The sequence below is a fragment of the Balaenoptera acutorostrata genome, chromosome 6 (assembly GCF_949987535.1).
Source record: "Balaenoptera acutorostrata chromosome 6, mBalAcu1.1, whole genome shotgun sequence".
Taxonomy (NCBI): domain Eukaryota; kingdom Metazoa; phylum Chordata; class Mammalia; order Artiodactyla; family Balaenopteridae; genus Balaenoptera; species Balaenoptera acutorostrata.
Window position 1 is genome coordinate 28,792,344 of NC_080069.1, and position 25,395 is coordinate 28,817,738.

General features: G+C 49.6%; 1 protein-coding gene across 1 annotated transcript in view; it reads right to left on the reverse strand.

Annotated features, from left to right (window-relative positions):
* Window positions 1-1,500: 1,500 nt before the first annotated feature.
* Window positions 1,501-25,395, reverse strand: part of LOC130708406 (NUT family member 2G-like) — a gene marked incomplete at its 3' end in the record, with an annotated part of 80,761 nt that continues 56,866 nt past the window's right edge. The window contains exons 3-10 of the mRNA XM_057548381.1: window positions 16,503-16,839; window positions 14,057-14,079; window positions 10,250-11,026; window positions 4,539-4,667; window positions 3,372-3,492; window positions 2,571-2,774; window positions 2,049-2,165; window positions 1,501-1,527 (exon numbers count right to left, since the gene is read on the reverse strand). Of these exons, the coding sequence (XP_057404364.1) occupies window positions 1,501-1,527; window positions 2,049-2,165; window positions 2,571-2,774; window positions 3,372-3,492; window positions 4,539-4,667; window positions 10,250-11,026; window positions 14,057-14,079; window positions 16,503-16,839 (1,735 nt within the window). The remainder of the gene's footprint in view (window positions 1,528-2,048; window positions 2,166-2,570; window positions 2,775-3,371; window positions 3,493-4,538; window positions 4,668-10,249; window positions 11,027-14,056; window positions 14,080-16,502; window positions 16,840-25,395) is intronic.

Consider the following 25,395-nt stretch of genomic DNA (forward strand, 5'->3'; position numbering starts at 1 on the left):
ACTCTCCACATTGCAATAATCCCAGTGGGACTAGAGAACGCTCCCGCTATGACGAGGCAGACAGTCCTGTCCCCATGGCCAAGACTTTTCCTGTCTGGTCAGGCCACCCACACAGGAAACCCTGGATGAGCGGAGAGTCACCCCAGCGCCATCGCCTGGCCACTTCAGGGAAGCAGAGAGCAGCTCCATAAAGACAAGGGCCGTCTCCAGGCTCCGTCCTAGAAACTGGTTAGTGTCCAGAGGGCTGAGAGGCACAAAAGCAGCTCTCCCTCCACAGACGGTTCAGGGATGCAGAAGATGCTACAGATGCCCCAGAAGGCCCCTAGCCAAGCAGGCTTTAGAGAAGCGGATGATGAGGGGGTCCCTGGGGAAAGTGAGAGCTGTGCGTTCCCAGGGGCAGCCTGAGGAGTCCTTGTCTATGTGGAGGAAAGGTTTGGCCACCTGTAGATCCATAGCTCCTGTGACCTCCCTCACCCTTCCTTCCTCTCAGGATCGCTCTCTGTGGAGCAGCTCCACACGAAGAAGATGACAGTGGCCTGAGAGCATTTCCCACCAAAACTATCTTTATTCACAATTTTCATACATCACTCCAAAGGTCCTGCCCACACCCACCTCCCCCACCTCCCTAACCCCCCACAATCCCAGGATCAGCGCTGGGGTGAGGAGGCGCCCCTAGGCTCCCCTGGGGGCCTCCCTGGGGGGCTCGCCCTGGAGGGCCGGCCCGGCTGTTCCCTACAGGCTGCAGTGCTTCCTCTTCTTCGTCCTCCTCTTCCCTGTGACAAACGGGTCACCCTTTCTCTTTCTCGGCTGTGAGGGGCGAGCCAGCCCCAGAGCCAAGGCTGGCCTCTTAGAGACCCAGTGGCCAGCCCCGGGGATGGGCAGCTTCTCAGCAGCGGCTGGGCGCCCACACAGAGCCCGCTTCCTCGACTTGGGAGCGGCTGGTGGAGCTGGGCTGGGGCCTCTTCTCTGAGGGGAGGGGGCCTGGGGAGCACTCTGGGCCCCCCAACCTCCAGGGGAGGCCAGGCCTGAGGCAGGGGCAGCACTCTGGGACAGACCGCAAGGCGGCAGGCTCTGCGGAGAGGCAAAGAGGAAGGCCAGGCTGGAGAGCGCCTCCTCGTCCTCACTGGACGCGTCCCTGGGCCCTCGGGCCTCCGGAACAGGAGACGCCTCTCTGAGAACAGATGCATCCCTGGGTCCCAGTAGAGGGCCAGTGTGCCTTTGACCCTGGGGAGGGGAGGGCCGTCCGGCCCGGAATGGAGAGACCTCCTGACGTCCTCGAGAGGGAACAAAGACTTTGGGCCCGAACGGGCCAGTGTCTGTTCGGATGGGCCTATGAAGAGCCTCAAAATCAATCTCCGGTGGGCAGGCTTCATCACTGACCCCTCGATGGCGGTCTTGGTCGTGCCTCTGGGCACCTTGGCCAGCGTGGGACTCAGAAGGACTTGAGCCCATTCCGGGTGCACTGTGGCTCGGGGCTGCCGGCCCACCCTCGTCCTCTTTCAAGGCCAGGAGTCGTTTCTGCACCAGCTGGTAGGAGGGAGGAGGACAGTGACAGCTCCACGCGCACGTGTGAGAGGAGGAGCACTGGGCAGTGGGACAATGGCCCTGGCGGGGAGGAGGGGACGGGTGACCCCAGGACTAGACTCCAAATCCAGACACGGTGGCATTCCTGCCATCCTCCTGCACCTTATTCCCAGCTGTGTGTCCTTCCCTCCGCTCCCGGCTCCCCATCCTCTCCTTCCTATCACCCTGCGCTGCACCCACCCCAGAGAGGGCCCTTCCCCATGCCAGGCCTCCGAGGCAGAGAAGGGACGGACAGAGCCATGTGGGCCTCCTGTTCTGGGGCCCTACCTCTCCCCTGCTCACTGGGGTCCCTCCGTGCCCTGGTCTTCCTGGGTGTCCCTTGTCGCCCCTGTTCTACCTGCGATCCCTCCCTCCTCTGGCTCCCCTGGGCCACCTGGTTTCCCCTGTCCCCTGGATCCCCTGGGGTCCCCCCTCCCCTGGAGTCCCCTGGCTCCCTGATTGTCCCTCTCCCTCCCCTGGCTCACTTCTTCAGGGGTGAGTCCTTCCTCCTGCTTCAGCTCCTTAGCAAGGGCCAAGAGATCCAGCTGTGGGTCTGGGGAAAGCAATTCTGCCAGGAATCGAGGGTGAATGACTGCCTCCACCTTTGACAGAAAGAAGAGGCTGTGAGCATCCTTGGCCAGGAGTGGCCTGTGACACAAGAAGACCAGGAGGGAAAGTGAAAAGCAGAGACCCACCCCCACTCTCCTCCACAAGGCGGGGATGGTCAGCACACACACACACACACACACACACACACACACGCACATGCACATATACAGTCACACACAAAAGAGCACATATACAGATGCACATACACAGACACACAAAGGCATACACACAGACACAAACATATACACACATACATCTGCGTAAACCTCCCCTAACACCGGGCTCAGGAACAAGGAGCTGAGCTGAAGTCCCATCGGCTTGAGCAGAACCCAGATCTTGGGTGCTGAGAGTTCCATGCCCTGGCATCTTGTAGACCCCAGGCTCCAGGCCCAGCCTACCTTGGTGACAGAGTCTTCCCGGGAACGCTGCTTGTCCATGTAGCTCAAGAGACACGGGTCCATGTAGCTGTCGTCCTCTTCCTGCTTCGGCTCATTTCCGTCCTTTCCACATTCTGCATGTGACTTGCCTCTGCCTGAGTGGACGGGCCCCACCAGCGCCTCCATCCTGTCCACATACTCCCTCACAGTCTCAGGGGGAATCACCTTGGGCGCCTTGGGCTCCGGGGTCCGCTGGGATCTGTGTGGCTTCGGGTGCGAGGGCTGGGCCCTGGGGCCGGACATCCTGGGAGCACAGGCTGAGGCAGAGCAGGAGGAAGGGAAGGAAGGTGAGGGACTCCCGGTCCACCTCCTGACCACCGAGCGCACGTTGGTGAGGGCATTGTTTGGGGGACGTTGATGTGGGTGTGGGAGGGGTCAGGACCATCTGAAGCCTCATGCACAGTTGGAGAGGGGAGGTTAGGGGGTCATCTAAGAGAGTCACAAGTAAGGAAGTGGGGAACCTCCAATTTTCTAGGGGTCTCCCCATCAAGCCCACTTCTTAGGCAGACTTAGTGTGGGGTCCCTTGACAGGGAGGTGTGAGAGGAGTTACAAAACTGACCAAGTCAATACCCCGTAGTGACAAAGGGCAGCTGAGACCCCACCCCCCCACCCCCCGCCTCGGTGGCTGTTTTGGTTGAAAGACCAATGCCCCTGTCTTGAAAGAAAAGGATCCACATGGGGACGGTGGCCAACCCTAGGCCCCTGTTACCTGTGCCTTCAGCTCCAGTGGGAACCTGGGTGCCTGGCTGAAGGTGCACTTTCGGGGCTGGGGGCCCCGGAGGATCCAGCTTCGGTGGGGCTGGAGGAGGCAGGTCCTGCGCGCACTGCATGCACTGCAAATTCTGAATGTGTATCTCCTCCTCGGCTGCAAATTCCATGAACCTGGGGGGTGACGGAGGCACAGGCCACCCTGAGAAAAAGGCCTGGGTTCTGGAGCCCAACAAAGGCAGCCAAGACTGAGGCAGTGGGAGAGGGTGTGCCTTGGGGCCGTCAAGGCCCTGTGAGGTGCTGTCCGCAGCAGAGAGCTGCTCCTGGAAGTGACAACAAGATCTGGGACCCTTCCTGCCTCACCAGCACTGGAGGGCATTCAACAGCACAGACCCAGGTCGCTGAATTGAACCAGGTCAACGGGACACATGGCTGACCCAGGGGGCACCCTCCTCATGCCCCCGTCCCCATCCAGAACCACATGAAGGGCTGACAGCCAGAGGCTGGAACAGGCATGTGTTCCCCACAGGGGTCCTTGCCCGAATCCAGGACCCTGGGCTAGGACTGAGAGTCCTGGAACATAGACCTGGAGACAGGGCCCAGGAGAGGCTGGACGATGTGGATGCTGAGCTTAGAGGAGAGGCCTTCCCTTCCTGTGAGAGGCGCTCGTTTGTTTGCTTTTGTTTCTTAAACCAAGGGGATTACCATGGAGCAAACACTGGAAGGCCCGGAGACCCTTGGGCCGACGACAGCTGGCTTCCCCAGCCTCTTCAGGGATGCCAGGGTACCCACTCAGGGCACTTTTCATGAGGAGAGGTGGTCCCAAATCTATGTTAGTGGCCGCCAGCCACCCAACACTAAGGAAGCAGCAGGCTGACGGGTGGAGCTCTTTCCCCGGCCCAGCCCATGTGGCCGGAGTTGGACCCCTACTGGACTCACAGCTTCACCCTGCCCCGTCCTGAGACTTTCATGTCAAGGCAAGGGTAGGTCAAAATCAGGGGAAGGCAGAGCTCCTGGTGGAGGAAGGACAGAAGTCTCAAACTCTCAAGGTGAGGGAGGGGTTTCTGGGGGACAGTAGGGCCCCTGGGCTGCGGGGACCCTGTGCTGGGTGACAGCCCTTCTCCTCTGTCCTCTCTGATGAGCACCCCCACGGCCAGACCCTGCCCTCACCCACTCGCCTCACCCTCCACGCAGCCCCTGGGCCCAGGACGCTGACTCACTTTTCCGCCCTCTCGTAGTAGATCATCCGGTCAAGTTTGCTCAAGCGCCGCCATTCCTGCACGGCCCTCCGCAGTCCCTCCTCCTGCGTCATGCTGGGCTTCCGGCGGGCCAAGGATCGAAGCACTGGGCTGTAAGGCCTCGGGGTCAGTCTCCGGGCCCAGCCCAGCCCCCACCTGCCTGACCCCACCTGCCCATGTGGACCACACATCACTCAACACAGCATGACTGAGCAACAGGAGGGTGAGGGGCGGGTGTCTGGGAGGGCAAAGACAAGCCTTCCCGGCCACTGCTGTCACCGCCTCACACTCACTCAAGGATGACCATCCACTCCCAGGCTAGAGCTGGGACATTGTGCCTTGGGGAGCTCTTTTCCTCCTCAAGGCTGCATTTTCATAATAAAAATCACCATCATCAATGAGGCATGGCCTGTGCCAAGCAATCTGCTAACACTTCATAGATTAGCCCAAGGAGTCTTCTGCACAGTCCTCTGAGTGAAGTGTAATTGTCCCCTTTTTACGAGGGACCGGAGGTTTAGGATGGAAATGCCTGCCAGGCTCACAACTCTAGTGGGAGAGAGCCCACGCCCTTAGGAGAGCTCTACCATCACCCTGTTCCTAGTGGAATTCTCCACAACGAAGTGGAGGCATGCATAAAGCGCTCTCCTGGGCCCCGCGCTCCTCCCCCTCCTCTGAAGTGCCCTCCCCTGGCCATGTGCGCTCACGTCCTGTATGAAGGACACGGCACCACAGGAGAGGGCGGCATCCACTCCTTGGCTCCTCACCTTACACCACGACCCTCTCTGACTGCAAGGCTTCAGTCCATATTACCATGAGAATCATGGAAGAGCAAGCTGGCCAGACTCACAGGGTGGTGGGGCCCGTTGAGATAGGGCACATTTCAGTCCTGATGTCACGGACTGGCAGGCCCACCCATGTGACCGACAATGTGCTCTCTCATAGCATGGACATCGCCCTCACACCTTCCTTCCAGTAGCCCTAGAAACCTAACGTGCGAGTCCATCCCCAGTTCCTCTTTATCTAAAAGCTCCCATAAGCTCAGGACCCCCTGAGCGTTCACTCACATGAGAAAGCAGGAAAAAGCTTCTGCATCAGGACTCAGGCGAAAGTGTCTCCGGGCCAGGGGCTTGAAGCGCTGCCAACGTCGGAAGTTACTGTACTCTCTCTGGGGGTTAGAGGAGCCATCCTGCGAGGCGTTGGGCTGGTTGGTGGCCAGGCGGCCCTCCCTGGAAGTGCCATGTGGCCATGGCCCAGAGTTCACGGGGCGAATGATAGGGGCCAGCTGGGCAGCTGGTGGTGGAGCTTGAGGAGGAAAGCCTGGGGTCCAGCCTCCCTTGCCAGCCTGACGTCCTCGAGAGGGAACAAAGTCTCTGAGCACGAACGGGCCAGTGTCTGTTCGGATGGGCCTATGAAGAGCCTCAAAATCAATCTCTGGTGGGCAGGCTTCATCACTGACCCCTAGATGGCGGTCTTGGTCGTGCCTCTGGGCACCTTGGCCAGCGTGGGACTCAGAAGGACTTGAGCCCATTCCGGGTGCACTGTGGCTCGGGGCTGCCGGCCCACCCTCGTCCTCTTTCAAGGCCAGGAGTCGTTTCTGCACCAGCTGGTAGGAGGGAGGAGGACAGTGACAGCTCCACGCGCACGTGTGAGAGGAGGAGCACTGGGCAGTGGGACAATGGCCCTGGCGGGGAGGAGGGGACGGTGACCCCAGGACTAGACTCCAAATCCAGACACGGTGGCATTCCTGCCATCCTCCTGCACCTTATTCCCAGCTGTGTGTCCTTCCCTCCGCTCCCGGCTCCCCATCCTCTCCTTCCTATCACCCTGCACTGCACCCACCCCAGAAAGGGCCCTACCACATGCCAGGTCTCCGAGGCAGGGAAGGGATGGACAGAGCCATGTGGGCCTCCTGTTCTGGGGCCCTACCTCTCCCCTGCTCACTGGGGTCCCTCCGTGCCCTGGTCTTCCTGGGTGTCCCTTGTCTCCCCTGTTCTACCTGCGATCCCTCCCTCCTCTGGCTCCCCTGGGCCACCTGGTTTCCCCTGTCCCCTGGGTCACCTGGGGTCCCCCCTCCCCTGGAGTCCCCTGGCTCCCTGATTGTCCCTCTCCCTCCCCTGGCTCACTTCTTCAGGGGTGAGTCCTTCCTCCTGCTCCAGCTCTTCAGCAAGGGCCAAGAGATCCAGCTGTGGGTCTGGGGAAAACAATTCTGCCAGGAATCGAGGGTGAATGACTGCCTCCACCTTTGACAGAAAGAAGAGGCTGTGAGCATCCTTGGCCAGGAGTGGCCTGTGACAGAAGAAGACCACGAGGGAAAGTGAAAAGCAGAGACCCACCCCCACTCTCCTCCACAAGGCGGGGATGGTCAGCACACACACACACACACACACACACACACACACACATGCACATACACAGTCACACACAAAAGAGCACATATACAGATGCACATACACAGACACACAAAGGCATACACACAGACACAAACATATACACACATACATCTGCGTAAACCTCCCCTAACACCGGGCTCAGGAACAAGGAGCTGAGCTGAAGTCCCATCGGCTTGAGCAGAACCCAGATCTTGGGTGCTGAGAGTTCCATGCCCTGGCATCTTGTAGACCCCAGGCTCCAGGCCCAGCCTACCTTGGTGACAGAGTCTTCCCGGGAACGCTGCTTGTCCATGTAGCTCAAGAGACACGGGTCCATGTAGCTGTCGTCCTCTTCCTGCTTCGGCTCATTTCCGTCCTTTCCACATTCTGCAGGTGACTTGCCTGTGGCTGAGTGGACGTGCCCCACCAGCGCCTCCATCCTGTCCACATACTCCCTCACAGTCTCAGGGGGAATCACCTTGGGCGCCTTGGGCTCCGGGTTCCGCTGGGATCTGTGTGGCTTCGGGTGCGAGGGCTGGGCCCTGGGGCCGGACATCCTGGGAGCACAGGCTGAGGCAGAGCAGGAGGAAGGGAAGGAAGGTGAGGGACTCCCGGTCCACCTCCTGACCACCGAGCGCACGTTGGTGAGGGCATTGTTTGGGGGACGTTGATGTGGGTGTGGGAAGGGTCAGGACCATCTGAAGCCTCATGCACAGTTGGAGAGGGGAGGTTAGGGGGTCATCTAAGAGAGTCACAAGTAAGGAAGTGGGGAACCTCCAATTTTCTAGGGGTCTCCCCTTCAAGCCCACTTCTTAGGCAGACTTAGTGTGGGGTCATTTGACAGGGAGGTGTGAGAGGAGTTACAAAACTGACCAAGTCAATACCCCGTAGTGACAAAGGGCAGCTGAGACCCCACCCCCCCACCCCCCGCCTCGGTGGCTGTTTTGGTTGAAAGACCAATGCCCCTGTCTTGAAAGAAAAGGATCCACATGGGGACGGTGGCCAACCCTAGGCCCCTGTTACCTGTGCCTTCAGCTCCAGTGGGAACCTGGGTGCCTGGCTGAAGGTGCACTTTCGGGGCTGGGGGCCCCCGAGGATCCAGCTTCGGTGGGGCTGGAGGAGGCAGGTCCTGCGCGCACTGCATGCACTGCAAATTCTGAATGTGTATCTCCTCCTCGGCCGCAAATTCCATGAACCTGGGGGGTGACGGAGGCACAGGCCACCCTGAGAAAAAGGCCTGGGTTCTGGAGCCCAACAAAGGCAGCCAAGACTGAGGCAGTGGGAGAGGATGAGCCTTGGGGCCGTCAAGGCCCTGTGAGGTGCTGTCCACAGCAGAGAGCTGCTCCTGGAAGTGATAACAAGATCTGGGACCCTTCCTGCCTCACCAGCACTGGAGGGCATTCAACAGCATAGACCCAGGTCGCTGAATTGAACCAGGTCAACGGGACACATGGCTGACCCAGGGGGCACCCTCCTCATGCCCCCGTCCCCATCCAGAACCACAAGAAGGGCTGACAGCCAGAGGCTGGAACAGGCATGTGTTCCCCACAGGGGTCCTTGCCCGAATCCAGGACCCTGGGCTAGGACTGAGAGTCCTGGAACATAGACCTGGAGACAGGGCCCAGGAGAGGCTGGACGATGTGGATGCTGAGCTTAGAGGAGAGGCCTTCCCTTCCTGTGAGAGGCGCTCGTTTGTTTGCTTTTGTTTCTTAAACCAAGGGGATTACCATGGAGCAAACACTGGAAGGGCCGGAGACCCTTGGGCCGACGAGAGCTGGCTTCCCCAGCCTCTTCAGGGATGCCAGGGTACCCACTCAGGGCACTTTTCATGAGGAGAGGTGGTCCCAAATCTATGTTAGTGGCCGCCAGGCACCCACCACTAAGGAAGCAGCAGGCTGGCGGGTGGAGCTCCTTCCCCGGCCCAGCCCATATGGCCGGAGTTGGACCCCTACTGGACTCACAGCTTCACCCTGCCCCGTCCTGAGACCTTCATGTCAAGGCAAGGGTAGGTCAAAATCAGGGGAAGGCAGAGCTCCTGGTGAAGGAAGGACAGAAGTCTCAAACTCTGAAGGTGAGGGAGGGGTTTCTGGAGGACAGTAGGGCCCCTGGGCTGCGGGGACCCTGTGCTGGGTGACAGCCCTTCTCCTCTGTCCTCTCTGATGAGCACCCCCACGGCCAGAACCTGCCCTCACCCACTCGCCTCACCCTCCACGCAGCCCCTGGGCCCAGGACGCTGACTCACTTTTCCGCCCTCTCGTAGTAGATCATCCGGTCAAGGTTGCTCAGGCGCCGCCATTCCTGCACGGCCCTCCGCAGTCCCTCCTCCAGAGGCATGGTGGTATTCAGGCGGGTCACGGATCGAAGCACTGTGCTGTAAGGCCTCGGGGTCAGTCTCCGGGCCCAGCCCAGCCCCCACCTGCCTGACCCCACCCGCCCATGTGGACCACACATCACTCAACCCAGAATGACTGAGCAACAGGAGGGTGAGGGGCGGGTGTCTGGGAGGGCAAAGACAAGCCTTCCCGGCCACTGCTGTCACCGCCTCACACTCACTCAAGGATGACCATCCACTCCCAGGCTAGAGCTGGGACATTGTGCCTTGGGGAGCTCTTTTCCTCCTCAAGGCTGCATTTTCATAATAAAAATCACCATCATCAATGAGGCATGGCCTGTGCCAAGCAATCTGCTCACACTTCATAGATTAGCCCAAGGCGTCTTCTGCACAGTCCTCTGAGTGAAGTGTACGTGTCCCCTTTTTACGAGGGACCGGAGGTTTAGGATGGAAATGCCTGCCAGGCTCACAACTCTAGTGGGAGAGAGCCCACGCCCTTAGGAGAGCTCTACCATCACCCTGTTCCTAGTGGAATTCTCCACAACGAAGTGGAGGCATGCATAAGGCGCTCTCCTGGGCCCCGCGCTCCTCCCCCTCCTCTGAAGTGACCTCCCCTGGCCATGTGCGCTCACGTCCTGTATGAAGGACACGGCACCACAGGAGAGGGCGGCATCCACTCCTTGGCTCCTCACCTTACACCACGACCCTCTCTGACTGCAAGTCTGCAGTCCATATTACCATGAGAATCATGGAAGAGCAAGCTGGCCAGACTCACAGGGTGGTGGAGCCAGCTGAGATAGGGCACATTTCAGTTCTGATGTCACGGACTGGCAGGCCCACCCATGTGACCGACAATGTGCCTTCTCATAGCATGGACATCGCCCTCACACCTTCCTTCCAGTATCCCTAGAAACCTAACGTGCGAGTCCATCCCCAGTTCCTCTTTATCTAAAAGCTCCCATAAGCTCAGGACCCCCTGAGCGTTCACTCACATGAGAAAGCAGGAAAAAGCTTCTGCATCAGGACTCCGGTGAAAGTGTCTCCGGGCCAGGGGCTTGAAGCGCTGCCAACGTCGGCAGTTACTGTACTCTCTCTGGGGGTTAGAGGAGCCATCCTGCGAGGCGTTGGACTGGTTGGTGGCCAGGCGGCCCTCCCTGGAAGCGCCATGTGGCCATGGCCCAGAGTTCACTGGGCGAATGATAGGGGCCAGCTGGGCAGCTGGTGCTGGAGCTTGAGGAGGAAAGCCTGGGGTCCAGCCTCCCTTGCCAGCCTGACTAACTCCAACAGCTGGAGCAGTCACAACGGTCCCCATCACAGGAGTTGCTAAGAATACGGGTGCAAGACATGCAGCACTCCTGCTAAGGACCCCTGGAGCGCTCCAGTTGAGGGGGGCCTGAGTAACGACAAAGGTCTGAGTCTGGGGGGCCTCCACTGTCCTCCCTTGTGACCTGACTTGGACAGTGAGGTTGCAAGCCCCAGGGGCACTGGGGCCACGGCCACCATTAGCCACCAAAGGCGTCCTGGGGAAAGCTGGCAGCAGCAGGCTGCTGCCAGGAGGGAATGCTGGGGTGTTGGGACGTGGCAGGTGCTGCTGCCAGGGTGGCCGGTCCTGGGCCCCAGGAATGGGTGGAGGGAAGGGCACTGCCGTGAAAGTAGACAAGGAGGCACCGGGGTTCATGGTCACATCCATTCCCAGCACTGGAGATGCTGTTGAGGCAAAGGAAAGGAGTGAATGGAGGAGGAGAATGGGCAAGTGGGACTGAGGCTTTCTGTGGCATCAGAGTGTAAATCTCCACAGGTGAGGGACACTTGGACAAGGGAAACTGTGCAGCGTGCAAATGTCTTCAAGTGATTTTCATGCCCTGACCTCCAGTTGAGAATTATTCCACTGGTGACCCTGCGCCCATCCACCAAGGTCCCTGACCCCTGTCTGCCGAGAAGAAATCGCCTCAGCAAGCACTGACTTGGAGAGCCTCCCTAAGGCACCCCCTGGCACCTAAGCCTCACAGGCTGTCTCCCAAGACCTGGAACTGTGTGGACATCCGCTCTGTGAGAAATGCCCCTCAGCCGGCGTACTAGCAGGTAGGGACTTTCTCCAAGGTAAGTTCTAGGCACCCAAAGGCCCTTTGTGGACAGGTATTGTGTAAAATATTAGGGTTCCACCTCCTCCTCAGTCCTCCTTTTCCTGATGCTCAGTATAAATCCCCTCTTTCTTTCCTAGCCTCACAAAACAAAACAAAATGCTGGAAAATATCTCTCTAATGGAATCCTGATACAATCCCATAACACTGGCCCAGAATGCACCTGCATCTCAGAACAACCCACAGCAGACACGTAACATGGGCCAGGTCCTGCCACCCCCTCCCCAGTGCCCAGAGTCACTGTCATCACTCAGGAGTTCTGTTCCTAGGAGGCGGGGGTGGGGAGAGTGGTGTGTGAGAAGTAGGCGCGTGTCCCTTAGATTCTGTCATTTCACAGCCAGTGATGGCTGCAGAGGATTAAACAAGGGCCAGGGAATTGTCATGTTACATTGGTCGTGGGAGTACAGACCGCCTGTGGTCCTTCCCCCTCCAGCTCCCAATAACAGAAAGACAATCTGAGAAGCAGGCATAAGCCAGTTGCCATGGCGATCAAGTTGTCTGGATCATATCCCTGTTCAGGAGAACAAGGTACACACCACGGTGCACCTAATTAATCAGAACAGGTGTCATAGGACGTTTAATAATAACACAGAAGATCGTCTTCCTGCCCCTGGGCTACGCTCCTTCCCCCTTTAAAAGAGGAAGCAGCCTTCACAGACATTCCACCCGAAACAACCCCACTCCACATCTGTCCCCTGTCCATGAAGGACTGACAGGAAATATGAACAAACTCTTCCTCTCCAGGCAGCCTGAGGGTCCACCATGAGATACTGGACAAGATGAAATAGGTCTGAAGTACTGCGATTCCAGAAAAGGAAGAACAATTCAGAGCAACTCAGGAACCTGAGCCCTCTCTTGGCTGAAGTTACACGGTTGCCCATCCCCTGTTGAATCCAAAGCAACAGTTGCCTGAACTGAGAAGTGAGCTCTGGGCTGGGAGGAGTGGACGAGGTGTGGGCTGCGGCAGTTAGAGTAACCTCCTGCCTAGCTCTCGGAGAGGACACTTCACTGCAGGTGTGGCCACACACAGCCCCACTGAACAGTTTTCTCACCAAGACCATCTCTCCCCACGGTCCCCTTAGATACAGTATGCTCCTGTTCAAATCCCTTAGAAAGATATGGTGAGGCAAGCTTCAGGTGCCTCAGGAACACAAGACAGGTCTAGGCTTTCCTCATGACCCTCCCTGTGTCACCACCAGGACATCACACACATCCTTACACACACGTTTCAAAGTGGCTTGTCTCCCTTCTAGAAAGAATCAACCTGCCTGCTGCCATCCTTTCTCCATAGCCAGGGCAATTCCTCTTGATCCGCCTCCAATCACCCCTCCTCCCCAGTGCAGTCTCAGGTTTCTTCAGGCTCCCCAGTCTCCCCAGGTGAAATGTCCTCGTGTGTCCAGTGCTCTCTTCTCCCTCTACTTCAGTCCAACTGTGTGCCCACCGTGAAGTGTCACGTGTGAACCCAAAGGATGTGAGGGATGGCAGGGTCTGTGAGAACACACCCCCAGCCTATAGGCTTACCTCCTTTGAATCCATCCTGCAGGCTTGGGCACGGACTACTGCTGCCTGGTAGCCTCAATGAGAAAAGTCAAGACCAGGATCCAGAGAGTGACCTGCTTCACTTCGCAGACGCTCAGGATCCAAGTGAAGGAGGGGCAGGTTTGAATCATAATAGCAGAATGTGGCTGAAACATTCTGCAGTGGGGGAGGGGCAGAGGGCACGTGGGTCTGGGTAGGGTGGGGGTGGGGAGACATTCCACGAGGGCTCTGGCAGGTAGGCAAGAACCGGAAGTTCCTTCCACCTCACACAGTGGCAATACAATTGGCGTGTGCCTCTTTACGCAGTTTATAGACTGTTTTTTTGATTCATGGCACCGAGGTTGGACTTGACGGTCCCTTCCTTTCACTTCTTTTTCCATCAACCTAGTTTTGTGTCCCTCAACACACTCTGCTTCCTACCTGGCTCTTGACTTACTTCAACAGAGACTAGACTTTCTGAACAAAATTCAGAACTGTTAGTCTGATAAACACTTGGGTATTTATGGCCACATGGAACTGAGTATTTGAAATTAGGATTGTCTCAGCAGATCCAGTGTCTTTGACTGCTGTATGTACATCACTCCTAAGGGAGTGGTCCTTGTGCTCCAACCAACATCCAGCAGGACCAGCCTTACTAATGATCCTTTGTGCTGGAAAGCCCCCGTCCATCAAAAAACCGTCATGCAGCCCCCATGTCCAAGACCAGAATTCACTAAATGTCTTTCTCATAGTATTCCATGGTTGTAAAAGATTTAGTTTTTTACCTTTTAAATGATTTTAGTATAATATTTTAAGCGAGCAACACCTTCTCATGGTTCAAAATTAAATTGTGCAAAATGGAATATGCAGTGGCGAGTCCTCCTCCCACCTCTTTCCCGGAGGAAACCAGTGTTACCTGTTTCATTAAAATCTTTCCAGGGATACGCCATGCAACTAAAAACGAAGGCAGTCTGTTTTCATTTTTAAAAATGCCTTCATTTTTTTTTCTAGTTGAAAATTTATATATGTTCTATTATATCTGAGGATATTTCCAATGATTGTATGGGTATCGTGGCTCCTCTGTTTCTGCACTAGATTCCTAGAACAAGAATTTCTACAGTCTCTTACATTTCAAAGTACCTGAAAGAATAGGGTGGCTCGATCTAGCAAAGAAAAATAACAAATGCCTAACTGAATTTGATTTTTGAATTTCACATAAACAATGAATTCGTTTTTAGTATAACGGTGTCCCATGCAAATTTTGGACATACTTTTACTGCAAATTCTTTCCCTCTTTATCTGAAATTTACATTTAACTCGAAATCTGTATTTTATCTGGCAACACTACCAAGAAAGTATAAACATACCAAGCTATTATTAGTTACTCATCTTTATGAGAAAAAGAACTTGGAGTAAAGAGACTCAAGTGTGCATATTGCCTCCAGCAGAAAACACAATTGTAAGCATACATAAAATCTGCAGGCTCTTTGGATGAAATGGATTTGGAAGAGCCATCATATAGCACTGAACATCTTGGCTTAGTTGGGGTAAGGACAGAAGTAAGGAACAAGAAGGCAGAAAATCTTTTTCTCTTTCCTTATGGTAAAGGGACTAAACATCCTAGAGCCCTGGTTTTTCTAGGTGTTAAAAATCCACTACCCATGAAATGGATGTGCACCTTGACACAATGCCAAGAGTTTATCTACCAGTTACCAATCCCCATTCAGACAAACCCAGTTCCATCTAAATCCTAGCCTGCAAGCCCTGCTTACAAGTTTGTTAATTTCCTTTCTGCATTTCTTACCCTTGCTCTTTAGAATCTAGGCCTCATCATTGCATATGGTCCCATCTGCATGGGAATCATGGTAGCATTCCTTTTAAAAAGCTTGTTTGATCATTTTTTTCATATTGAGAATCCATGTCAGTCAGTTTAACACTATCAAAATGATATGAAAGAGTATTTGTGTTTTGTGTTGTGAGAGGAGAGGACTGTTAGGAAACTTGTCAAGGGAGACGAAGGCTGAAAACCTCAGAGGATGGCAACCAAATCTCTTGGGAGACGAGATTCACTCACTGCTGTAGCAGCAGTACAACTTCTACTGATTGTGGGGTGTTGGAAGGAAACAGAGGTTTAGAAGGACTGTTCCACAGTGTGAAAAAGATGCCTGTTGGTGCTTAAGAAGTTCCTTGCCCCTTGTCAGGAAAAATTGACTCAAAAGAAGATGAGAAGATAAGGTGAGAATATTTCAAGCAACATCATGGTGAACTTTATATCTAAAGAAACTCCTGTTGGGGACTGAAAAAAATAAACAATTTGGGAATATCAGTCAGTACTGCAGCTTTTATAATGAAGGAAAACTTAAATGATTGTCAACCAATAACTTCACACTAGAGGGATGGTGAGGCAAAATATTGTACCCAGGCACTCGAGAAAGGGAGGCTTCCTTGTTGCTTCCTCCCTTGGTTCAGTCATTCAACCAATTATTTACAAGATTCTCACTCATAATTCTGATACAGTATTTGAAGGACTCTTCTCAAGGCCACTGATACAAAAATTGCACTGTGCAAAAATTAGCCAGTCCCAATTCTGCAATCACTTTTGTAATACTTCAAAATCCTACACCCCAGAGACAGAGATAATCAAGTTAGCCCAAATGTAATTTGGGAAGACCAGTCACAGAAAGGAGTATCTAAAAGTCCTTTGGATCATGGTCTCTGACTATTCCTGCACAGAGGCTGCGGGCAGGCATTGACTACTGAGAAAAAACAACTCTGGACATGCATCACAAGCCTCAGAAGACAGTTCATCTTCCACTCAATCACGAAACGTTAAAGAAACGAAGAGATACCATGTTTGTGTCTTGTGGAGTTTTCAAGTCTGTGCACTTGGAGGCGCTTAGTGCTGTTAGACGTGAGGGGTCTTCAGAGGCATCCTGTTGAGTGAGAAATGCTCTAATCTTGCAATTGACCAGAAAGAGGATCTGATGATTGAAGTTTCTTTGGGAAGTATTACAAAGTCAGGTCAGTAAGTTGATCCCGCTACTATTTTTGTTGTTGTTGTTGTTTTTAATGCCAACTGAAAGTCTGCAAGATATTACAAAAAAGGAGGGAGGGAAAGGAAAATTGTTCCCATACTACCTGCTGTGTTGAAATTGGCCCAGATTGTCCACTCTCTCTCAAAGTTATTTAAAAAAAAAAAAACCATACAAAGGAAACACCTGTGAATCAACATTTATTGAAAAACCTCCATGTATTAAATACACTGAGAAAAAATATTCTAGTAGAGTAAATGCGTTTGGAAAAACTCTAGGAACGGAGTCAGGAGACAGTATCTTAAGAGTGTTTCCCAGGTCTGAATTCTTTGCTAGAATTGTTCTTTAATGGAAACTTCAGGCTTGCTAGGAAAAAGGACCTACTGTTTTTTGAAAGGCATAAAGAAGAACCAAGGAAGTGCAGTCCAAAGGGCATGAAAGCACTTGCCCCAATTTGAGGCTACTGTGCTTAGAGCGGAGCTCTCCACAACTCTTTGTAGCTAAGTGCATGGGTTTCACGTGTGCAGTATAAAAATCAGGAGTGCACATCTCACAAGAGCTGGTTTTAAGAAGAGACCGTCACAAAGGTTCCCGGCGAGGAGCGTCGCCAGAGATGCTCCGTAGCGTGCCCGACCCTGCATTTCTCTCCTCTCCTGCAGAGACCTCCTGGAACAGATCCCCGCGCGCCCCTCGCCTGCACGCCTGCGCACGCCCACTGGGGCGGGGCTCTCGGGCACGCGGACCGCCGTCCTCCAATGGCTCCCGGCGTCGTTGGGGCAGTCGGCTCCGGAAGACAGGAGCGCATGCGCGAGCGCGGAGGGTGGGGCCCCAACGGCCGTCCGGCGGGGGCGGGGCCTGTCATGGCGGCCTCGAGAGTCAATTCCAGGAACCCTGAGGTAAGGGGTACGGGGACTTTTCACCCCTCAGGTTTCACCGCTCTGCGCTGTTGTTCACCCTGTGGGTTATTTGTGCCCTTGTCCGTGTAAGGAGACTCCCCACAATGTGGATTCACGCCCCCATAGAGCTCGATTCCCTTGAGGGTTTTACCCCAGGGTTATTGGCTCCACTGGGGAGCCGGCTGCATGAAGGGTTCAGTGATTGCGGGGCCTACAGTGGGGGGTAAATAGTGTGTGTGAGCTATTAAACAGGTGCCGTTCTAGGCTGCGCGTTCTGAAGAGTACAAAAGCTAGAGGGAGTTCTTGCGAGTTGAAAACCCTCATCTGGTTCCAAAGGTGTAGCTCAGGTCACTGGAATATGAGTGAAGATTTAGCGAACATCCTCACAGCTTCACTAGTAACTTTTTAACATAAAAATATCAATCAACACTTATGTTCAAACTGTACTCTTCTGTCAATGAGAGGAGTAAGTTTCCTGAATCTAACAATAAGCATTTATTCGTAGTCTGATACTCTCAGATCATGACGGAATTGCAAGCATAGTTTGGCTGGTGATGCAAAAGTTCAGCAAAAATCAACAAAAGGATTAGGTAAGAATCAATTCGGTATATAGAATTTACAGTGAAGAATAGTGTACATTTTAAGTTATTTGTAAATTATGTGCACACATCCATTATATCTTTAAAATTAATTATATGGTATATATCTCCACATTTCTTTCGGGAGTGCTGATTCAGGTTATTAAGGCTTTGCTTGATGACACACCACTGCAGGTGCGTATGGGGCTTAAGGTAGATTATGTTTGTATTCTGAGGTTGTGAAAGTACTGTGTGGGTGTGTTTGTAGTGTGAATTACATATATGTGCGTTTGTGGCTTGTTGGAGTTCAGTGTCTGTATTTAAGGATATTAAGAAGTTACATCCTTGTTTTTGGCAGTTGGGGAGTTGTGGGTGTTTATGTGTATCTGGAAGTGTCATGTTGTATATGCGTATTTGTAGATCTTCCAGGGATTGTAGGACCTCATGGGCAGTGGGTGGTTTTATGTATATCATTATTTGGGAGTCTATTGGGAATGTGTTTCCATGAATTCCTGGCGTGAGGTTTATTTGTGTATTTATGGAGTTGGTGAGAATCTGAGTAGTGTATTTGTATTTGTGGGTTGGTGATGTCTGTGTGGATATTTGGGGTTAAGTGGAAGACATGAGTGTGTTGTTGTGAGAGTGGATGTATTTGAGTTTATGTAGAGGGTTTGAGATGTAATTCAGATGTAGTCAAGTTGTTTGGGTTATGTATTTGTAGTGTAAGACTTTGGGAATGTGTGTTTATTTGTGTGTTTTCTCCCAGCATGTTAGAAATGCGTGTCTGATGGTGGGTTTTGAAGGGTTAGCTGCATGTACATAGTGGAAAAGTTGGAAAAAGTACTTGTGTTTATTATTTTCGGTGTAGGGTCATGTGTTTTGCTTATTTTTGAAATGTAGAGGGATCATTTGTATATTTAGGGCATGCTGTATTATGTGCGTTTCTTTTGGTGGTTTTCAGGAATTGTGTGTTTTGGGGTGTGTGAGGGCAGGTTTAAGACTATTTTATGGGACTGGTGGTATAATGTATATGTGCATATGAATGTGTTGTTTGGTGTGGGGTTTATATGAATCTGTGTTCTGGAAGCAGGTGGTGTTATTTCAGTGTGAGTATTTGGGAGTGTGGGATTATGTATATGCAGATAGTGTGAAGCCTTATGTTTATTTTTGGTTATAGGTTGGTATATTTCCATATGTGTAGTATGCTGAGTAATTGGGGGTATATTTGGGGCTTGTGGTGAGAAACATGTATGTTGAGTTTGTGTGTGTATTCAAGGAGCGTAGCAGATTAGATGAATATTTTCTAGAGTATGTGTTTACATTTTTCATTGGGGGTTATTTGTATCTGGAAGTGAGTATTTTTGTGTTGATATAGTAATGGAGTTATGTGTATACAGGAGAATGGGAGAATTTATTTGTACTGGAAGTATATGATATGGTTCTAAGTAAGTATTTAGGGGTATGGAGGTTTAAGATGTGTAATTTGGGACTTGGAAGGGGTTTTATGTGTATTTATATATGATATGCTGGAGATGTGTCCATGTGTCTTAGGAGTGTGTACTGGTTTGTGTGTATATCCATCAGGGCATGGGTGAATTCATAGGGTTTGAGGCTGTCAGAAATGGTCACAGTGGTTTCCCGGAATGCTGGGATTTTTGTGTTTGGAAATGTTTGGGGATTGTGGTGGTAATGTTGGATTCTGGAAATGTAAGGATGATGTATAGTGTTTGGGGGGATATATATATTTAGAGATTGGGAATATTTGCTGGTGTGTGTGTCCATGAGTGTGTGGGGGTCATGAGTGTATAGTAGCTACAGTTGAGGGATTGTTGGTGTTTTTGTGTCTTGTATGTATCTGAGCATGAGGGGTGTATGTTCATGGTTAGTTTATGAGAGTGTGCATAAGGGCTTTGTGTGTATTAAAGTATTCAGGGATCCTCTTTGTGTCACTTCTGGAATGTACTGGTTGAAGAACTTGGTGGAGTTGCTTATATGTGTATTTTCAATGTTCGTGGGATGGTCCTCTATATATTTGGTAAGTTTGGTTGTTTTGTGCCTGTGTGTGTGTCTTTAGGTTCATGGGGCTTACGGGGTGTGTATTCTGAGATATGGGAGAGGTTCAGTGTATGTATTTAGAAACAGAGAGGCTGTATAGGTTGTGTGTTCAGGAATTGTGGAGTATATGTGTTTTGGGACTGTGGGATTGTGTGTGGGCATTTTTTTGGTGGTTCATGAAACAACTGTATACTTGGTGTTTTTTGAGAGCCTATGTGTCTACAGGTTATTTGTTTTGAATATACAGGTAGTGTGTTGGTTGCATATGTTGGTATTTGAGCACATTCAAGGTGAGTGGTTTTGTGTAAAAATCAGGTAGTGAGAGGTGTTTTGTATGTACATTCAGGTTTCAGGTAGCAGTTGTATGGGTGTGTTTAGTGTATATAAAAGATTGTATGTTCTGAGATATGTTCTGGAGATATGTAGTGTGTTTTTGTTTGTATATTTGGGGTGAGAGTTCAGGGTGTTACTCAGGGTGCAGTCAGACTGTGTGCACATATTCACATGAAAGGGGATGGGGTGCACTGGAACTGGCTCGTACTAGCTTGGTATAGTCAATGGTGCATATCTCTTCCCAACTCTGTGACGTCAGGTTGAAATTAGTCATGCTGAGAATAGTTACACCAGGTAAGTTGTGAAGCTCTGTAAATCAAAGCTTTCCTACCTGCCCTTGGAAAGCATTTTATTAAGCATTCATCAGCATTTATCACTGGTGTGTGTGTGTGTGTGTGTGTGTGTGTGTGTGTGTGTGTGTGAGTGAAGTAAGAATATTCAGGCATCAGTGCGTACGTGTATGGGAGACTCTATGAGAATTTTGAGTGGGGCATTCAGGGTCTGTGGGCCTTGGTATTTGTGCCTTGACCCTGGTTGATCAAGTTGGTGCATTCTTTTTTTTTTTTTTTTATTGCCCATGTACTTTTACTGTTACAAGTACATTTTGTTTCAATTCTGACATATTATTTTATGCTATAATTGATATGTTTTATTTACAATAAATATAACAAAATTTTCTTTTATTATTTTATTAGGTTTTTAGATTCTGTTTTGTTCTAAGTACTCTTTATATGTATACCTGTTACAGTGCCCTTAATTTTCCTTTTTCTTAAAAAGCTTTTGCTATCTAGTCTGTCAGTTTTAAATGGTACTCACTGACGCTCATATATACAACAGTTACCTTTTTCAAATTTCACTCTTCTCCCTCTCTTCTCCTCCCATTTTTAATGGAATTCTTTCCACATACTCGGAACATGTAACAATTAAACACTACTCTCTGACACATTACCCTACTCTTGTGTTAGTATTTGATTTACAATTAAATATGTTAAATAATCACCAGCAATCATTTACCAAGGTTTCCTCAGTGTGTGCTGTTGACATGAGCTCATCCTATTATAGATTCCTCATGAATGACTCACCTGCACAATAGTCCCTGGGTTCTTGCACAGTCGAAACTGTTTACTTATAGACTTGATACGTTAAAGGCAGCTTGGCTGAATATAAAAACCTTGGGTAACTTTTGTTCTATGGAATATTTTGAAAATGCTGTTCCACTGTTGCTTTGCATTGTATGCTGCTCTTGAGAGGCTGGTGCTAGACTAATATTCTTCTCATTATAGGTAATTTGATTATTTTGTTTAGAGGACCTGATGATTTTTTTCCTTAGAGTCGTTTTACTAACATGTTTCTCAAAGTGATTTGTTTTTGAATCATTTTCCCGGGTACAAGGTAGGTCCTCTCAACATGTCAATTTAAGTTATCTTTTATTTCCAGGTAGTTTTCTTGCCTTACAGATTTAAATATCAATATTTATTTCTGTTGTGTTTCTTTTTCATTTCTAGTAACTCTAATTATATAAAGATCAGATTTTTTTTTTCTTGCCTGCCTGGCATTCCATCCACTTTCTCCTTAAACATTTTTACTCTTTTAAAAAAATCTCAGATGTACTCTCTTGGTTGTCTTCCTGCCTTTCCTCAAAGTCCCTTATTAAAATTTTATTCCAATCTGTACTCTCTTGGGCACCCTCTAATTTGTTCTTCCTTCCCTGGTGGAATTTGTCTTTTTCTTCAATTCGTTTTCTGAACTTGATTGACTTTCATTGAATTTTTTGTGTGTTTTGTCCTTTTTTGTCATTAGTTTTTAAAATTGCTGATTCAATGCATGCATTCAATGTTAAAAAACTTATTGTTTTAAAACTAATTGCTTGTTTATGAATATTTAATTCAATTTAGAAGTTTGTTACAGTATTCTTCTGCTCCCTTACTAATTTTTGGAAAGAATATCTGTCACAGGAAATATTTTAATTTGAATTTTCTATTTACTTTTTGTAGTACTTTATGTTGAATTGAGTTAATTTTTTTTCAATCCTAGGTCTTTTGTTGATAATTTTCCTGGTGTAAGAGTGCCCTCTTTTACCAGTATTTTAAAATGCATTTAAAATTTTTGATTATGTTGGTAATGGTTGGGATGGTGGCAGAAAGAGAGGAGAGGTGGTGTGACATGTTTGTCTTTGGTTTCTGTAGGATCCTTAACTTTTACTTCTTCCTTTTTCTTCCTTCTTTCTTTTCACTGCCACCACTTCTCCATTTGTCAGATTCTCCCCCAAGAAGCAATGCCTCCCAAAGGCTAATACCTAGAGTTCTGCTTACTTTCAAGCCCAATTCTTATAGCTGATGCCAGAAATTGACAATTCTTCAACTTGTGTTTAACATTTTGATACTTACTCTTGTAATCTCACTTTCTGGAAGTGATTTTGTCTATCTTTATCTGCATCTTCTGTTCCACTCTTCTTTTTCACAGAATCTCTTAAGTTCGCCTTCCCTCATTCTTCATGCCTGTAGACTTTTACCAGCCATGATGATACCGACCAGGGTTCTTGGCCTTCCTCAATAAACAGAAATTGACTAGAGGCCAGACAAGAAATTCAGGCAAGGCTTTATTGGGGCCCCTGCTGCAGCAGTGGGGAGCCAGAACAAGTTACAGGTTCCCTTGCTCACTTGCTCCCTTGGTGGGGGGGAAGTGAGCTGGTTCTTTATATGGGGTGAGCATAGGGGGTGTCCAGGGGTCAGGCCAGAGGGGTGGCTTAAGTGTTTTGTCCACCCCTCTGGTGGTGTTGAGTGCAGGGAGCGTGCTCAGTACCCTGCTTTTGCTCTGGACACCCTGTTTTTTTGCTCCTAGGTCTTCAGAAATGACAGTAGGGAGGTTTTTTGTTCTTTTTGTATCTTTTGTACATAATTTGTCCCAACTGCACATGCATGCAGTTATCTTTAGCCCCTTATAGTTTCTTTGTATTTTTTTGCTTGAGGAGAGGTTTGTCCAGGTGCAAGCATTGCAGCACTGCAGCAAAAGGTCCCAGGTCCCAGGCCTGTCTCAATGAGAGCCTGTTGAAATTTTTTTTTCATTTCTCTACTTGTAAATAATTAGAAGTTCGTGGTATTCTCTGTACCCTAGTATATCTAAAACATGGCCAATAGTAATTTTATTAGTGTTCTTTATTTGTGTTGTTTTACTTGTCATTGTTGATCTTCTGGTTTGGAAGGTTGAAGAGATTCAGATTCAGGTGGTCACCATTACAATCTGTAGCTGGACAGTTTCCCAGGCAAGGTTTTAAACAAGAAAATGGCAGTTTTAGAAGCTGAGCAGAGGCACTACTGCAAGATTGAAAGAGTGGAATTGGGGATCACAGTAATTGTTCTGGTTGGTGAAGTGACTCACAATAAGTAAGTGGCAGTGGAATTTAGAAGTGAGGGTGGATTCAAATTGCACTCAAAACGATAAGGACGAATTGTCAGTTTCTTAAATAAATTGTCTTGGGACTTCCCTGGTGGTCCAGTGGTTAAGACTCTACGCTCCCAATGCAGGGGGCCCAGGTTCGATCTCTAGTCAAGGAACTAGATCCCACATGCCGAAACTAAAAGATTCTCGCATGCCACAACTAAAGATCCCGCATGCCGCAACGAAGATCCTGCACACAGCAACTAAGACCTGACACAGCCAAACAAACAAACAAATAAATAAATAAATATTTAAAAATAAATTGTCTCTTTTTAAAAAATTGTTATGTATGGACTAAATTTTCTATTCATCGATAGCAAAATAATCAGTTCATGGGTTAAGATAACCTCCTGCCAATGCACAGTAAAGATACCCACTGGTCATTGACCTTCAGGAAAATTCCAAAGGAAGCATTGTATTTTTTTTATTGAAGTATAGTTGATTTACAATGTTGTGTTAGTTTCAGGTGTACAGCAAAGTGATTCTTTTCAGATTCTTTTCCCTTACAGGTTATTACAAAATATTGAGTATAGTTCCCTGTGCTATATGGTAGGTCCTTGTTGATTATCTATTATATATATGGTAGTGTGTATATGTTAATTCTGAACTCCTAATTTATCCCTCCCCTCCTTTCCCTTTGGGTTCCATAAGTTTGTTTTCTATGTCTGTGGATCTATTTCTGTTTCATAAATAAGTTCATTTGTATCTTTTTTTTTAGATTCCACATATAAGTGATATCAAATGATATTTATCTTTCTCTGTTTGGCTTACTTCACTTAGTATGATAATCTCTCAGTCCATCCATGTTGCTGCAAATGGCATTATTTCATTCTCTTTTTATGACTGAGTAATATTCCATTGCATATAAATAGCACATCTTCTTTATCCATTCATCTGTTGATGGACACTTATGTTGTTTCCATGTCTTGGTATTGTTAATAGTGCTACTATGAACATTGGAGTGCATGTATCTTTTCAAATTAGACTTTTCTCTGGATATATGCCCAGGAGTGGGATTGCAAGATCACATGGTAACTGTATTTTTAGAGTTGGTCCATTCTCTAGGGCCAAAGAATCCCCATAAATGTTGATGATTTCTGGCCCCTCTTCGTGCAGATGGGTTCAGGGTGTCTGTACCTAGGCAGGTTCACACTCCTTCAGCATTTGTGTGGTCCTGGCATATGGGTCTTGAGATGAGTGAGCCTGGTGGACAAACGGCCATGTAGAGCAGCAGCAGTGTATTAATCAAGTTTTCATTTTCTGTATTTTGTGATGTTTTGACATCTTAAAAAGCTGTCTGGCCAGGGAGAGACTGCCCCACACTGGGCTAGCAAAGGGCCCTCTGGGAGCTTGTCTTTCATATGCAAATCAACCAACCAGTCTGGGGTCTAGAGCCCCAATTACCCCATTTATCCAACTTACACACTAAGCCAATATTTCCCCTGACCTAAAATGTCCCAGGGTCAGGTACCAGGCAACTAGGGACCACACCTATAGCCTAAAACCCACCAGAATTATTCAAACTAAGCAATCCTAAATTGTTTACTCTGCCCTCCCTTACATTTTCTGTCAAAATTCCAATAAACGCTCTGGCACAGGCTTTCTCCTTGTTCCTGCTTCTGCCTCCTGACCAAACCTGGTACTTACCCACTAGCCCTGTGTGGTGTTGCATGTCCCCTTCTTTCAGGAAATATAACTAATGAGTTTCAGAGGCATTGGCCTCTCTGTATCATCACTTGGTCACCTCCGTAAATTAAATCCTGGACATAATTTTAGAACAGTTGGCACAGTGAGCAGAATGACTCAAGTGTTCAATGGAGGGGCCACCTCTGGGCTGCTCTTGGCTTTCTAACTGATTTTACCACACAGCAAGTTCTGCCTAAGACGGCACTGTTAGTTCTTGGTGCATTTGCACTTTGGCTGCTGCCACTTTGTGCTGTGTCTACCATATGCTGTATTCCAACTTAAATTGTTATAGGATCTTGAAGGAGTAGTCCTTAAGGTCCTTCTCAGCTCCTTCTGTAACTTAAAGGTGCTATAGTATAGGTCTGAAAAGGCTATAATTCACTAGTTGGCACCTTAGCCAGGACAGATTCATCTCATCAGTCTCTATTTGTCTGAGATCAACATACCTGCTTTTTAGGCTG